The sequence below is a fragment of the Podarcis filfolensis genome (assembly GCF_964270895.1).
Source record: "Podarcis filfolensis genome assembly, chromosome: 8".
In the NCBI taxonomy this organism is placed as follows: domain Eukaryota; kingdom Metazoa; phylum Chordata; class Lepidosauria; order Squamata; family Lacertidae; genus Podarcis; species Podarcis filfolensis.
The window spans coordinates 71070940-71084323 of record NC_139611.1 but is presented as its reverse complement, the minus strand read 5'-3'; the positions used below and the strand labels follow the sequence as shown (position 1 = coordinate 71084323).

Here is a 13384-nt window from a genome sequence, read left to right as displayed (position 1 = left end):
GTTCAGGGTTCCTGTATTAATTTGCAAGGCCCTTAACAACTTGGGTCAAGGCTATCTTAAGGACTGATCCTTTATATCCTGGCCTGACCACTGAGATCCTTCGGGGAGTCTCTGTTGGGGTCCCCCATAACTTAACTACTAGAAGCCCTGAATTCAGTGTTGAGGGCCCAAGTCCATTATATAATAATGCTCATAATATTTATAACTCCCACGGGCACCTTTCTTGCACTTCACACACATGACAAAAGACTTCCTTGTTTCAGCAGGCATGTTGGAGTAGGGATCGGCTTTATGGCAAACTTTAATGTTTTGTTGTCCCATTTTCTATGGATTGTTTTTAAGCACACAGCACTTAGAAACGCAAACAATGACTTAAATAAATAAATGTGCCGTGTCTATTAATTTCAGCAGTCTAAACCAGTGATTGCCAACCTTGGGTCTCCAGCTGTTGCTGGACTGACTACAGCTCCCATGATCCCTAGCTAGCAGGATGGTCAGGGATGAGGGGAACTGTAGTCCAAAAACAACTGAGAAACACTGGTTTAAACCATCCATTGTGCCCTTGATCAATTTCATCAGGCACCCATGCCCAAGTTCTAGTAGGATGAGAGAGAAGATCTCTCTCCACCCTTTCCATACCATTCAAAACTCAGTAATAATTTGTCTTCCCCCAGCCCCACCTCCCTTAGACTGGTCACTAATAGGACAGGAGGGTTTGGGCTGTTTGCCAGAGGTGGAGGTCTTCCCTTGAGCTCAAAAAAATGTACTTCTGCAAACCTCATTGTTTCCGTGAGCCTACAGATTATGCCCCTCTCACACGCAGGTGGTGGTATTTACATAAGGAATAGCCCTCACAGCCTGAATGATAATAAAGAGAAGACAAGAGGAGATGCTGTTATGGATCTCCACTGTCTTGCCTTGCCTGGTCCTAGGGGACCTAAAGAACTCAAGCCAGGACAAGGAGGGCATTTTCTATAGGCTGCTCATCTTTCCCCCTTCATCTCCCCCCAGGCCACAAGCAGTGAGTCTCCAGCTACATCCCACACTGAGCACAGTGAGATCCTGGAGGATGACGAAGGGAGCCAAGAGCTGAAGGTGAGCTCAGCTGGGGCTTTGGGAGGCTGACCGCTCTGCCTACCGTACAAGAGCCCTACGTCAGGGTTGGCCAGCCAGTGGCTTCCAGATGTTCTTGGCTCCATCTCCCATCATCATCCCTGACTGTTGGCCAGGCTGGAAGGGGCTGATAACATCTGGAGTCCAAACATCTGGAGGGCCACAGGTTCACCACCGCTGCCCTAAGTATACCTTTCTGAACCTCTCAAAGACCAAAGAGTCACACGAACATTTAAAAGTGCCTTCCTAATCCATACCAAAAGCCTGTCCCATTTTCTAGTTATCTGTCTCCTCCGATAAGGGCATGGGAATAACAGCCATCTCCTCCTCCTTTTCAAAAAATGTTTAATCATTTAAAATACTTCGTCACCACCACCAAAGATTTCAAAACATAAATACAACATAAAAACCAACAAATAAACAATAGATTCTTAAATAAACAAATAAAATATTGTTATATTCAGCCAAGCGGCGGCAGGCTAAAACCATTTTTAAAAGAAGTGAGAAACGAAGTAAGGCAAAATTCCACCTAAAATGCACAGGACTTGACAAGATTGTAATACGGGCACCAAATGTGCCTATTTGGAGAGGGCATTCCAGAGTGTGGGTGCCACTGCAGAAAAGGCCCTCTTCTTTTTTGTAAATACATAAGGCAGCTCAGTTAAAGACAGGTCCCAGTAGTTGAAATTTAGCTCCCCAGCTGTAGAAAGGGACAGACCAGTAGCTCTCTTGGGTACTATGCTTAAGCAACAAAATCACATCAATGATTATTATGATTATTTGTCGTAATTGTAAATGGCCCTTCCCCCCAAAGAACCCCTGGGCAATGTACAACAAAGGATAAATGGCAGGACTGCACCAATGATTTAAAAAACATAGTTAAAATTTGGTGGCAAAACCCAGTTTTAAAAACAGTCATTTGACAATTTGACAGTAATCCTAAATTGGTGGTATACAGTCGTACCTTGGATCTCAAACGCCTTGGCTCCCAAACAAATCGGCTCCCGAACGATCGAAATCCAGAAGTGAGTTTTCCAGTTTTCAAACAATTTTTGGAAGCTGAACGTCCAGCCTGGCTTCTGCAGCTCTGGGAATTTTTAAGCCACTCTGGGAATTTTTAGCTCTCTGAAGAATCTCCAAACAACTCTTGACACCCTTAACAAACCGCAGTTCCCAGGATTCTTTGGGGGGAACCATGGCTGTTAAAAGGGGTCTAACTCTGCTTGGAAGTGGCCAGTGGTGGTTTCAACCTGGGTCTCCTGAGTTCCAACCACTACACCACACTGTCAATTCTCTCTCAGATTCTTTGCGTATGATTTTTATTACCTTTTCTGTTTTACCATTGAAAATACTCATTTTACATCCTTAAGATATTAATGACTTCCCTTCTTCTCTTTCCATGGTTCATTTTACATATCATAAATCCCTGCACATTTTACAAAAGCAATACCATTCAGTATTCCATTATTGCATCCATCAAAACTTATTTACACTGTTGAATTTATTTTAATGCTGCCAGCGTTTTCAGCTGTACACAATTCTTTCCCATATACAGTGGTACCTCAGGTTACATACGCTTCAGGTTACATACACTTCAGGTTACATACTCCACTAACCCAGAAATAGTGCTTCAGGTTAAGAACTTTGCTTCAGGTTGAGAACAGAAATTGTGCTCCGGCAGCGCGGCAGCAGCAGGAGGCCCCATTAGCTAAAGCGGTGCTTCAGGTTAAGAACAGTTTCAGGTTAAGTACGGACCTCTGGAACGAATTAAGTACTTAACCCGAGGTACCACTGTATTCAGATTCTTTGGGGCACAGCCTGACATTTGCTTCCCTGGCATTCCAATACAGATATATATTTTTTCTTCCATAGGATCCCACCAATGGCTACTACAAGGTGCGCGCCCATGAGGAACCAAGTTTGGTTAGCAGCTTCTCGGAGTACACGCCGGCCCCCCGCCCATTGTTCGGGGCGACCTCTCTGTACCCTTCCACGGGGCCAGTTCAGCCCAAGCTGTACGAATATGCTCACCGCTATACCCTGGGCACGCCCGGCTCCCGCTCAGCCTACGACCCCCATGAGCGTCTTTTCCCCCAGGAGAACATCTACAGTGGGACGGCCTACCTCACCGCCCCCTATAGCCGGGCCTTCACCAGCTATGTCAAACCAAGCAGCTACGAGAAAGCGGAGAGCGGCTACGGGCAGTCGGACCAGGCCAGCAAAGTCTCGGGTTGCTCTCGCTTCTCCTACACGTCCTTGTCCCAACAGTCTGACTATGGGCGCCCCGCTCACCAGCGCATGCAGACCCACGTATGACTCGTGCCCGTCCCCTGCCAAATGCCGGTCACCTCCGGAGAAAGAGAAAAGGGAACGGGCTCTGCTCACTTGTGGCTAACGGACTCAGAACTGCCAGGGTGATAGACTTGCGACCCTCGTTTTCCTCCTGAGGGTGCCCAATTCTCCTTGTGTGTATATCGGTGGGGTGGGGTGGGGACGGCGGCAGGTAGCTGGCTTGGCAGCCAAGATGGCCGACAGCCCTCTCGCCATCTTCTGACAGGGACCAAGCCCATCTCCCTCGGGCAGCAAGGAAACCAACAACCTGCCTGCCTTCGCGCCAGGACGTGAAGAGTGGGTTTGAAAATGGTGGAAAGCGCACTGCCTTGGCTGAAACAGAGGACAGACTTTCTGGGGAATCTGTCTTGGCTTGTAAGAATCCGGATTCAAAATGGCGGGCACGGTTGTCTGTCAGACAAAAGCAATGGCGTAAGAAGCTAGTGGGTGCTGAAAACGGTGCCAGGACAGTGACGGGACTATGTGATGCTTGTTCTCTCTCCTCACCCTGAAACAGAGCTGCCTCAAGGGCAAATCCCCTGCCATCAAGGCAAGATTCTCCACCAGCCGCATGATTCTGGGAAATCTCCAAGCATGGGCCCCTCCCTAGTGCTTGCCTTTTAATTTTTTCCTGGCTTGATGCTGTGGTTTAAATCATTCCCCCTGTCCACCTCTTTAGCTGGGGTGTCTTCTAGACTCCCGCCCATCCCCTTTAATTAAAGACAAGCAAATAAACCAGGCACTGCACTTCGAACAAGATGGCACCTGCACTGCACCGGACCGACAGGGAGGTGGCGATAGTGCTCAACGTTTATTCCATTTTAAGACTTGCCAGGACTCTTTTTAGGCACATTTAAAATGACAGGTTGATGCTGAGGATTAAAATCCAATTATTAAAAAAGCCAAGGATGGGATGTGGGAGGATATAGGAAGCCAAAAGCCAATGGGATCTGTTGATTTCATTTGTGGGATTCTTTCTCTTTTCTTTTCTTTTTAATAAGTTATTCCTTGTTATTACTTTTTGCCTTAAGTGTATTTCTCTGCTATTGATGGTTCTGACATTTTTGTTTCGATCTTTCCAGAATCGCTTGGGAGTGGTTTAGGTTTGGGGGGGTATTTCCCCCTGTTTTGCTTGTTTTTGCATTTTTATTATTATTAGACTGGGATTTCACACTAGCACACAACGGTCACGCCTGTTTGAGTGCATTGCGTAAGACGAGGGGGAGTTGTAAATGTATTGCCTACTGCAGAATTCAAATATTTATATTTAATTTAAAAAGCAGGACGGAGTTATGCTTTTGTTATTTTAGCCTTAGAATGCTAGGTCGCAGGACAGAGCACAAATACACACCAGAAGAATTCTGGGAACAGAGGAAGCTGCCTTGTACCAGGTCAGACTGGCTGGTAGGGAAAAATGTATGTTACCCATATACATTCCAGCATATATTTGCAACCTATGAGATCTGGAGCCTTTCCTTTTAAAACTCAAAATCTGAAGGAAAAGGTGGGGAACCGTTGGCCCTCCAGATGTTGATGGTGTTTAGTTGTGGGTGAACATATCAGACGACACAGCGATTCTTCAAACAGCTCTTGTTTATTCACAGGCCAGAACAGAACTGGACTGAAGGGTTCAGCCAGCCTACTTATATAGAGCTCCAATACAACGTAACTGTAACAATTTTCTAAAACTATCCAATCACTGAACGTCACTTTCGATCCCTTATTTGCATAACTATCTACAGTATCCCCCTGCTGGCCCAGGGTGAGAACTTCAGAACATAACAGATGGACTATAATTAAAGGTCACAGGTTGCCCACCTCTGCCTTAGATTCTCCAAAAGCGGTACCCAATACTCTCTTCTGCACTTCCATGGAACTGAAGCAGAGCCACAGCTCTGACCCAATGCAACACTGAACACGACTCCTGCACATTTGACCCTTTTACAGAAGAACAGATTTCAGCAGCATTGGTAAAATCCCCTGTTGTGCAATAAACACTGAAGGTGCTGAACCCTTTTTCTCCTCCACAATGGGGGCTTCCCCCTAGCATCTCTGACATAGCACAACACCCTTTGGGGAGAGACAGCATCTCAGGTTCCAGCCCTGGCATCTCCTGCTACAAAAACCAAGTAGCAGGCGGGTATGCAAAGGCCAAGTAAAGGGGTTTTTAAAAAGGTAAAGGTACCCCTGAGCGTTAGGTCCAGTTGCAGACAACTCTGGGGTTGTGCGCTCATCTCGCTCTATAGGCCAAGGGAGCCGGTGTTTGTCCACAGAGAGCTTCCAGGTCATGTGGCCAGCATGACTAAGCTGCTTCTGGCGAAACAGAGCAGTGCACGGAAACACCGTTTACCTTCCCGCCGGAGCAGTACCTATTTATCTACTTGACTTTGATGTGCTTTCGAACAGGAGCTGGGACTTGACAACGGGAGCTCACCCCTTCACGGGGATTCGAACTGCTGACCTTCTGATCGGAAAGCCCTAGGCTCTGTGGTTTAGACCACAGTGCCACACCCGTGTGAGAAGTAATTTACACTTCTCAAACCGTTACACAACCCGAAATGCATCCTTCAAATTCCGTACGTCTCCAAATTTTGCAATGCAGTTTTCCCACCAAATCATGTGAACAGAAATCATACATCAGGGGAAAGTTTGCAGGCAGAATACACAGATTAGGGGAAACTACATATGAAAAATGCATTATTTTAGGAGAAGTTGCTTCTGTATATTAATCAAAACTGCATACAAAAAATGTGTTTATTAGGAGAAATCCGCTGACAAATTTTCCTGAGGATTTGGGAGGGGGAGAGTTTTCACAAATCACTATGGAATTGTGACAAACTGAATTTAAGACTAGGAAAATGAGAAATTGAGCCTCGTCTATCCCTAAGTTACACCAGATGAGAAGTGCTTTATTTTGGGGGAAGGGGTGCACACGTTCAGTGGCAGCACACAAGCACTGCATGCAGAAGACCTCAGGTGCAATAGCTGGTTGCAGGTGAAGGACACATGCTGGAGACTCCAGTCAGAGTGGATAATACCAGACGAACAAACAGTTTTACTTGATCTATAAGACAGGTTCCTATGTTACACATACACAACACAGTGAGTGAAAGAGATTTGCTTGCTACACCAAACCCTTCCTGTTTCAGCATTTCTTTTTCCACTTCAGCGATATTTCACAGGTTCTCCGCTGTGGCACTGCTGCTTTTGAAACCAGATGGGTGGGCGGGTATCTCACCGGCTGGGGGGCGGGAAATGACTGTGTGTGTGAAATCAGTGAATATCTCTGCTTCTCATGAGTGTTACATTAGCCACATGCTTGCGTTGTTTAAAGAGCATCGTCATTTTTATCCTTACTATCTTTTAAATTGTCTGCTAAAAGTAGTGCTCCTCTTTGCTGCTGGTATATAACTTGCAGGGAATGGCAGCCTTTCCCACCACCACCTCCCCGCACACACAAAAATGTGTGGTGCTGTGGCAGGGAGTGTGAGATAGTTTTGGTAAAACATCGTCCCAAATGGGTGTCGTGGAAGATACTAGCATTGATAGTTGTGTTCCTCACTGCCAGAGGCAGTACCCTTAAGAATACAGTGGTACCTTGGGTTACATACGCTTCAGGTTACATGCGCTTCAGGTTACAGACTCCACTAACCCAGAAATAGTACCTCGGGTTAAGAACTTTGCTTCAGGATGAGAACAGAAATCATGTTCCGGCGGCGCGGCAACAGCAGGAGGCCCCATTAGCTAAAGTGGTGCTTCAGGTTAAGAACAGTTTCAGGTTAAGAACAGACATCCGGAACGAATTAAGTACTTAACCCGAGGTACCACTGTACAGTTGATGGGGAGAGTGTTGTTCTGCTGAGGTCCTGCTTGCAGGCTCCTGTTATTATTGTTGTTCTTGATGATGATGATGATGATGATGATGATGATATTATTTACTTTCACTTCAGGTTAAATGAACCTTGAGTCCCTTCCATAGAACTCTATAATTCTATGATTCTATTATGTATGTACACACTGGTCAGCACATGAGGTTCCCAACTGTCCAGAAAAACAGCAGCCTGGCCTTTTCCTTTGTCATTTAGCAGCAGCTTGAAGTACAGAAATAAGCAAGAACATTCCACAACCCAGAGATAACAAGCGATATCACTTGCTAATTCGTGGTACATAATCATTATTTATTTTTGTTGCCAGTCTTCTTAACCTTGTGCCAGCAGGGTGCATTGTGCCTTCAAGGTTAGAAGAGGGCAGCTCCCTGCCCCAAGGAGCCTACCATCTAACATTGCACAAAGAGCAAACAGGGGAAAAGAGTAAACAGAAAAGCAATAGGCGATTATTTCCATTACATCAGCTTAGACAAGTTGAGTTACAGTAAGGTATGGAAACGAGGAGGCTTGTCTATTGTTCCTCTTATGTTTCCTTTTGTTATGCGAGGAAGTCCTGTAGCTGAGTAGCAGAGCATCTGCTTTGCATGCAGAAGGCTCAAGCCAAAGCAGCTTTGTGTAGGGCTGGGGAGGAAGGACTCCTGATCTGAAATCCTGGAGAGCAGCTGCCAGTCAGTGTTGACAATACTGAGTTAGATGGACCAATGGTCTGAGTCAGGAATATAGAAAGCTGACTATTTTGTTGTTGAAGTTCACATCCTACCCTTTCAACTCCCAAGAGTTCTCAGGCGGGCAAACAAATTAAACAAATAAAAACCAAAAACACACAATAATAAAAACGCACAAAAGCGAAGCAGCACCAAAAGCCAATGGAAATTTGTGAACAGCAGCTTTACTCCACTGTTTTAAAAATGCAGACCACAAAAGCTGCAGCTTGAAGGCACAGCTACACAGACCAGTTGCGCAAGTTGCCCACTCTGCAGCCATGTGTTTGAGATGCTACGAGGCATGATATAATCCTAAATCTTAGCAAGTCAGCTTCCTTCCACCAGCTGGCTTTGACTGCCTAGAAAGAAAACACAAGCACCGCAACTGAGACAGACCCATTCTGCAAGCTTATAGGATGCAGAATTAGCTCTACACAACCTATGCAAGTTACAAAAAATAATACGCATTTATTATTATAGCATTGCATTAATAAAATGCCATTGATTTATTCGACCACTTGCTGTTAGGTACCGCATGGGCAAATGCACAGGCAGGACTTTTTCACGTGACCAGCAGACGCAGCACATAGCTGTGGCAAATAAGTTTCCAACACTTGCTGTGTGCTTTTGGCAAGTGCCGTTGCTGTGTGTTACTTAAGTGAAAGGAGCGCTCGTGTAGCTCTTTTTAGAAAGTAGCAAACACCAGCAAAACTGCCTCCCTGCCTGAGATGCACATAACCACTCTCCCATTTTGAGGGCCCTCTTTTTACATTCCTATGATAACGCTTTAAAAGAAAAAGAAAAAGTGGTGTGTTCTCCGCAGCACCACCAGGTTGCCAGCGTTCTCCACACAAGGGTGCCTCTGCGGAGTTGTAACTGACGGATCTTTCCCCATCATGCCCCACCTTATTTTTATTTCTTATCTGGCAGGGGGGGGTGGGGGGGTGTTGTTGCTGCTGTTGTTGTTAAGGCACTGGAGTCCTGCCAGAAAAGAAGTTGGCAACCTTGCACTCCGATCTTCTTTGATTCCCCTCCCCTCCGTTATAAACAGAGGACAGGATATTGCTCGCTCTACTCCCACGGGCACAAATGTCGCGCAGAGAGAAAAGTGCAGCATTTGTCATCTGGAAAGATCCTGGTCTGCCCCTGGAGGGCTTCTTCCACAACAGCTGGCAGACTTCACTCATCCTACTGGGGGTGCGTCATGCAATATCAAGCCATCATCAGTAGAGGGCTGCCAGTGGTGTCTCTAGAGCAGGGGTAGGCAACCTAAGGCCCAGGGGCCGGATGCGGCCCAATCGCCTTCTCAATCCGGCCTGTGGACGGTCTGGGAATCAGTGTGTTTGTACATGAGTAGAATGTGTGCTTTTATTTAAAATGCATCTCTGGGTTATTTGTGGGGCATAGGAATTGGTTCCTATTATTCTTCAAAATATAGTCCGGCCCACCACATGGTCTGAGGAAGGCATGGCCAAACTCGGCCCTCCAGATGTTTGGGGACTACAATTCCCATCATCCCTGACCACTGATCCTGTTAGCTAGGGATGATGGGAGTCGTAGTCCCAAAACAACTGGAGGGCTGAGTTTGGCCATGCCTGGTCTGATGGATGGTGGACTGGCCCACAGCTGAAAAAGGTTGCTGACCCCTGCTCTAGAGCGGCAGGAAGGGCCAACAGGCAGCCTGGTTAAAAGAGGTCAGCAGGTTAATGTGACCTTCAGCAGCCCCAGCATGTGTCCTCTGAGGGCTGGTATGCAGATGGCCCAGCCAAATTCTGCTGTAAGCAATGAATCGCCATGGAAGTGTGTCATATAGATGGTTATCTCACGCATGTTCCAGGAAGCCAATGGATTGTGCCCAGCCTGCTTCTTGAAGGATCTAATGAAAAGCCCAATTGTTCCTCAAGTGCTCTTCTTACTTGATGACCTCACACTCACCCAAGCCTGTGTTTCATAACCATGAAGCTCTTAGTTCAGACACTGGGGTGAACTTTCCTCAGCCTGAGGGCCACATTTCCTCGTGGGCAAGCTTTCAGGGGCCGCAAACCCTCCAACATTTTCTCCAATGAAAATAGGGACATCCTATTCCATTATTATTATTATTATTATTATTATTATTATTATTATCATTATTATTATACCTCACTCATTTGACTGGGTTGTTCCAGCCGCTCTGGATGGCTTCCAACATATATAAAAATATAAGAAAACATGAAACATTAAAAAAAAACTTCCCTATACAGGGCTGCCTTCAAATGGCTCAGGGGTTAGGTAACTCCATACCCTCATTTATCTGATGAAAATAGGGACATCCTAATGCAAGACAGGACATTCTGAGATCAAATCAGAAACTGAGACGGCTGAAGGAGCTTCTCCACCCCCATCATTCAGCCCAGACACTGAGGTCCAGAGCCAAGGGCATTCTGGCAGTTCCCTCACTGCCAGAAGTGAGGTTACAGGGAACCAGGCAGAGGGCCTTCTCAGTACTGGCACCTGCCTTGTGGAACGCCCTCCCATCAGATGTCAAGGAAATAAACAACTATCTGACTTTTAGAAAACATCTGAAGGCAGCCCTGTTTAGGGAAGTTTTTAATGTTTGATGTTTTTAATATTCTGTTGGGAGTCGCCCACAGTGGCTGGGGAGTCCCGGCCAGGTGGGCGGGGTATAAGTAATTTCTTATTCTTATTCTTATATTATTAAAATCTGGGACTGCCCCTGGAAAATAGGTCTACCTGGAGGGTCTGCATCCCAGTGGTAGATATGGTCAGTGGCAAAACATGGGTGGTAGATGTGCCACTAAGCTACTTTCTAAATACACAAGAGTCATAGGTTCCTAGAACTCTGCCCCCCCCCTCAAAAAACCCATCTCAAGCCTGACAAGCAAGAGCCATTACCGGAGTTCGAAGATACACTCCAGTCAGGCCAAAGGGCTCAAGGAGGGTGCAAAGCAGGTCAAATCGGATGTGGGCTAGGGAACATGGCCTGGAGAGAGTCCCAAAGGTAGAGAGGGCCTTGTTGGGTTGTTTTCAGCCCCCAGGCCAGAGGTTCCCTACCTCTGACATAGCGTTGTGAAGGGTGTTTCTCCAGCCACTGGCTTCTCCTCCTCCCTGTTCCAGGCTTCTCCTGCCCTTACTATTATAGTCAGCACGACCTTGACAGAAAGATTGCAGAACCCGTTTAAACCAGCTGTACTCAGCTTCCCAGAAGAAATAACCCAAACATCAGAAACCTTCTTGAACCTTCTTGTATTAAACAGAATAGGAAAGATCTCTACACATCAGATCAGTACTTTCTGTACTAAAAAATGCAAACTGACAAATACATGGGGTGGCATTCAAGTAAGTTATACGCCAAGTAGATCCACTGAAATTAATAAGCAGGGCTAAATTGGTTCTGTTCTTTTCCGTGGGGCAGCTCGTGAGCAAAACATGGTTGACTACCTCCTCTTGTTTTTAAGTATGGCATTTATAGCCCATTTCACAGCACCATTTATTCCCTTGCACTCCATATATAAGGTGGTAAATTTGCATGTGTGAATCTGCGATCATTCAGGTGTGGATGACTTGTCCAAAAGGACACTGATATTGTCAATTTTTAAGCAAATTTAGAAAGGAATGCCAATGCGATGTTGACTGCACAAGTTGGTCTCACCAGCTTTACAAGCAAAGATTAACCATGTTTGGGCCAATCTTTGGAGGGCACCAGGTTGGCAAAGGATGCTATATATTTTTTCAGCTGCTGGATAGATAATTAGATAGATAAGAGAGGGCCAAAGCAGTGTTGCCAGCTCACAAGGTAGAAAGCTCAGTTGTGCCAATGGGGCAGCAACTTCTAATCCTTCTATCCCTGAATGTGTCGTCTCCACCCCCTGCTGTAAAAAGCAAGAATCTCTGGAATGGGGTGGAGATGGATGACAGGAGATAGGGGAGAAAGGTCAGCTTCTCTGCCCACTGCCGTTTCAGCGAAATCATGCACGTGACCAGCAAATTTCATAGGTTTTGGCCCTTCCTAGCTAAACCCTGCTTCCTGCATGTAAAAACACTCCAAAAGGACAGCTTCTTTCAGAAGAGGAAGGATGGTATTTCATATTCAGTAGTGAACTTTCCTTCATTCAAGGTTTTGGATGGCCATCCATCAGGCATTCTTCAGCTGTGATTCCTGCATTGCAGGGGGCTGGACTTTTGCAGCCTCTTCCAACTCTGCAACCTCCACCAGCCCCCCAACCAGGTGATCTGTGCTGCTTGAGTTGACACTGCTCAACACCTGCTTGATAATGTGCCTGTATTGGGGTGTGTGCACATGCAAACACACACACAGGATGCAAGGATTTTTCCTTGATGCTGATGAAAAACCCAGAAGGGCAATCTATGGCTCCTGTGCTGAACACAGGGACATCCTCGCCGGGTGAGAGCAACAAGCTGTGATTTAGCAAACCATCCAGCCTCCCCCTGCCAGTCATGCAAGGCGAGAGAGAGAGAGAGAGAGAGAGAGAGAGAGAGAGGTCCTCTTCCTTTTCTCAGCTGCCTTAATTGCATTTGCTGCACTAGCATGCTAGCTGGTTGCCATTGGTTGCAGCAGTCTCCTGGCCCTGGCTGCAGCTCTCCATAATGTGTTCTGCTTAACACTGCCGGGCATCATAACAAGAGTGGAGAGCAGCTGGGTCCCTGCTCTGCGAGTGTTTGTTCACAGAGTGTGTCAGTGTCACAAGGCAGAGATGAGGTGATGCGATGTGGTTGTAACTGAATGCCAGAGGGCACTTTCCCTCCCTGAAAGAATTACGTCTTGATTTGGGGCATGGAGGACTTCTGCTTCCTCATCCTTCCTGTGCCGGCTTCACATCCCAGCTCGCCATCAAGGGAGCAAGAGGGTTCCCAGTTTTTCAGATGTCAGTGAAAAGCCGAAGTTTTTAACTAGGGATGCTTGAGAACTTCAATCTGCACAAATCCTGACAAATCAGAATGGGCAAAAGATCACTATTGCGCTCACGATCCTGTTTGCAGGATTCTCATAGGCATCTGGCTGGCTGGCTGCTGTGAGAACGGGATGCTGGCCTTGACAGGCCAATGGGTCAGATCCTGATGTTTTTACAAGAGTAGCTATGCTTTGCATTTCACTCCAAGTGCATCTTAGGAGGAAATGATATAAAAGCGTGACTTTCGGAGATGCTACAGAAATGCACATGACAAAAGGCATTCAAAAGTAGGTGTTTAAATATGAACTTTTGTGCAGGTTTTTTCCTTTTTTTAAAAAAAACGTGCCAATTAGCACAGAAACAGGACAGAATGGGTATGGAACAAACACAGGCAAGAGTGGCTCCGACAGGAAGTTTTCCAGTATGAAGCACCAGAGGA

The 13384-nt window shown here is 46.3% G+C and overlaps 1 protein-coding gene across 3 annotated transcripts in view; it reads left to right on the top strand.

The window, feature by feature from the left end:
- Positions 1–4724, top strand: part of KIRREL2 (kirre like nephrin family adhesion molecule 2) — a 60628-nt gene extending 55904 nt beyond the window's left edge. For 2 of the 3 annotated variants that reach the window (XM_083627110.1, XM_083627109.1), the window contains exons 14-15: positions 1012–1095; positions 2986–4724. In XM_083627110.1, coding sequence (XP_083483236.1) covers positions 1012–1095; positions 2986–3429 — 528 coding nt within the window. In that variant the 3' untranslated portion in view covers positions 3430–4724. The remainder of the gene's footprint in view (positions 1–1011; positions 1096–2985) is intronic. The other variant, XM_083627111.1, reaches the window with a different exon arrangement.
- Positions 4725–13384: the final 8660 nt, after the last annotated feature.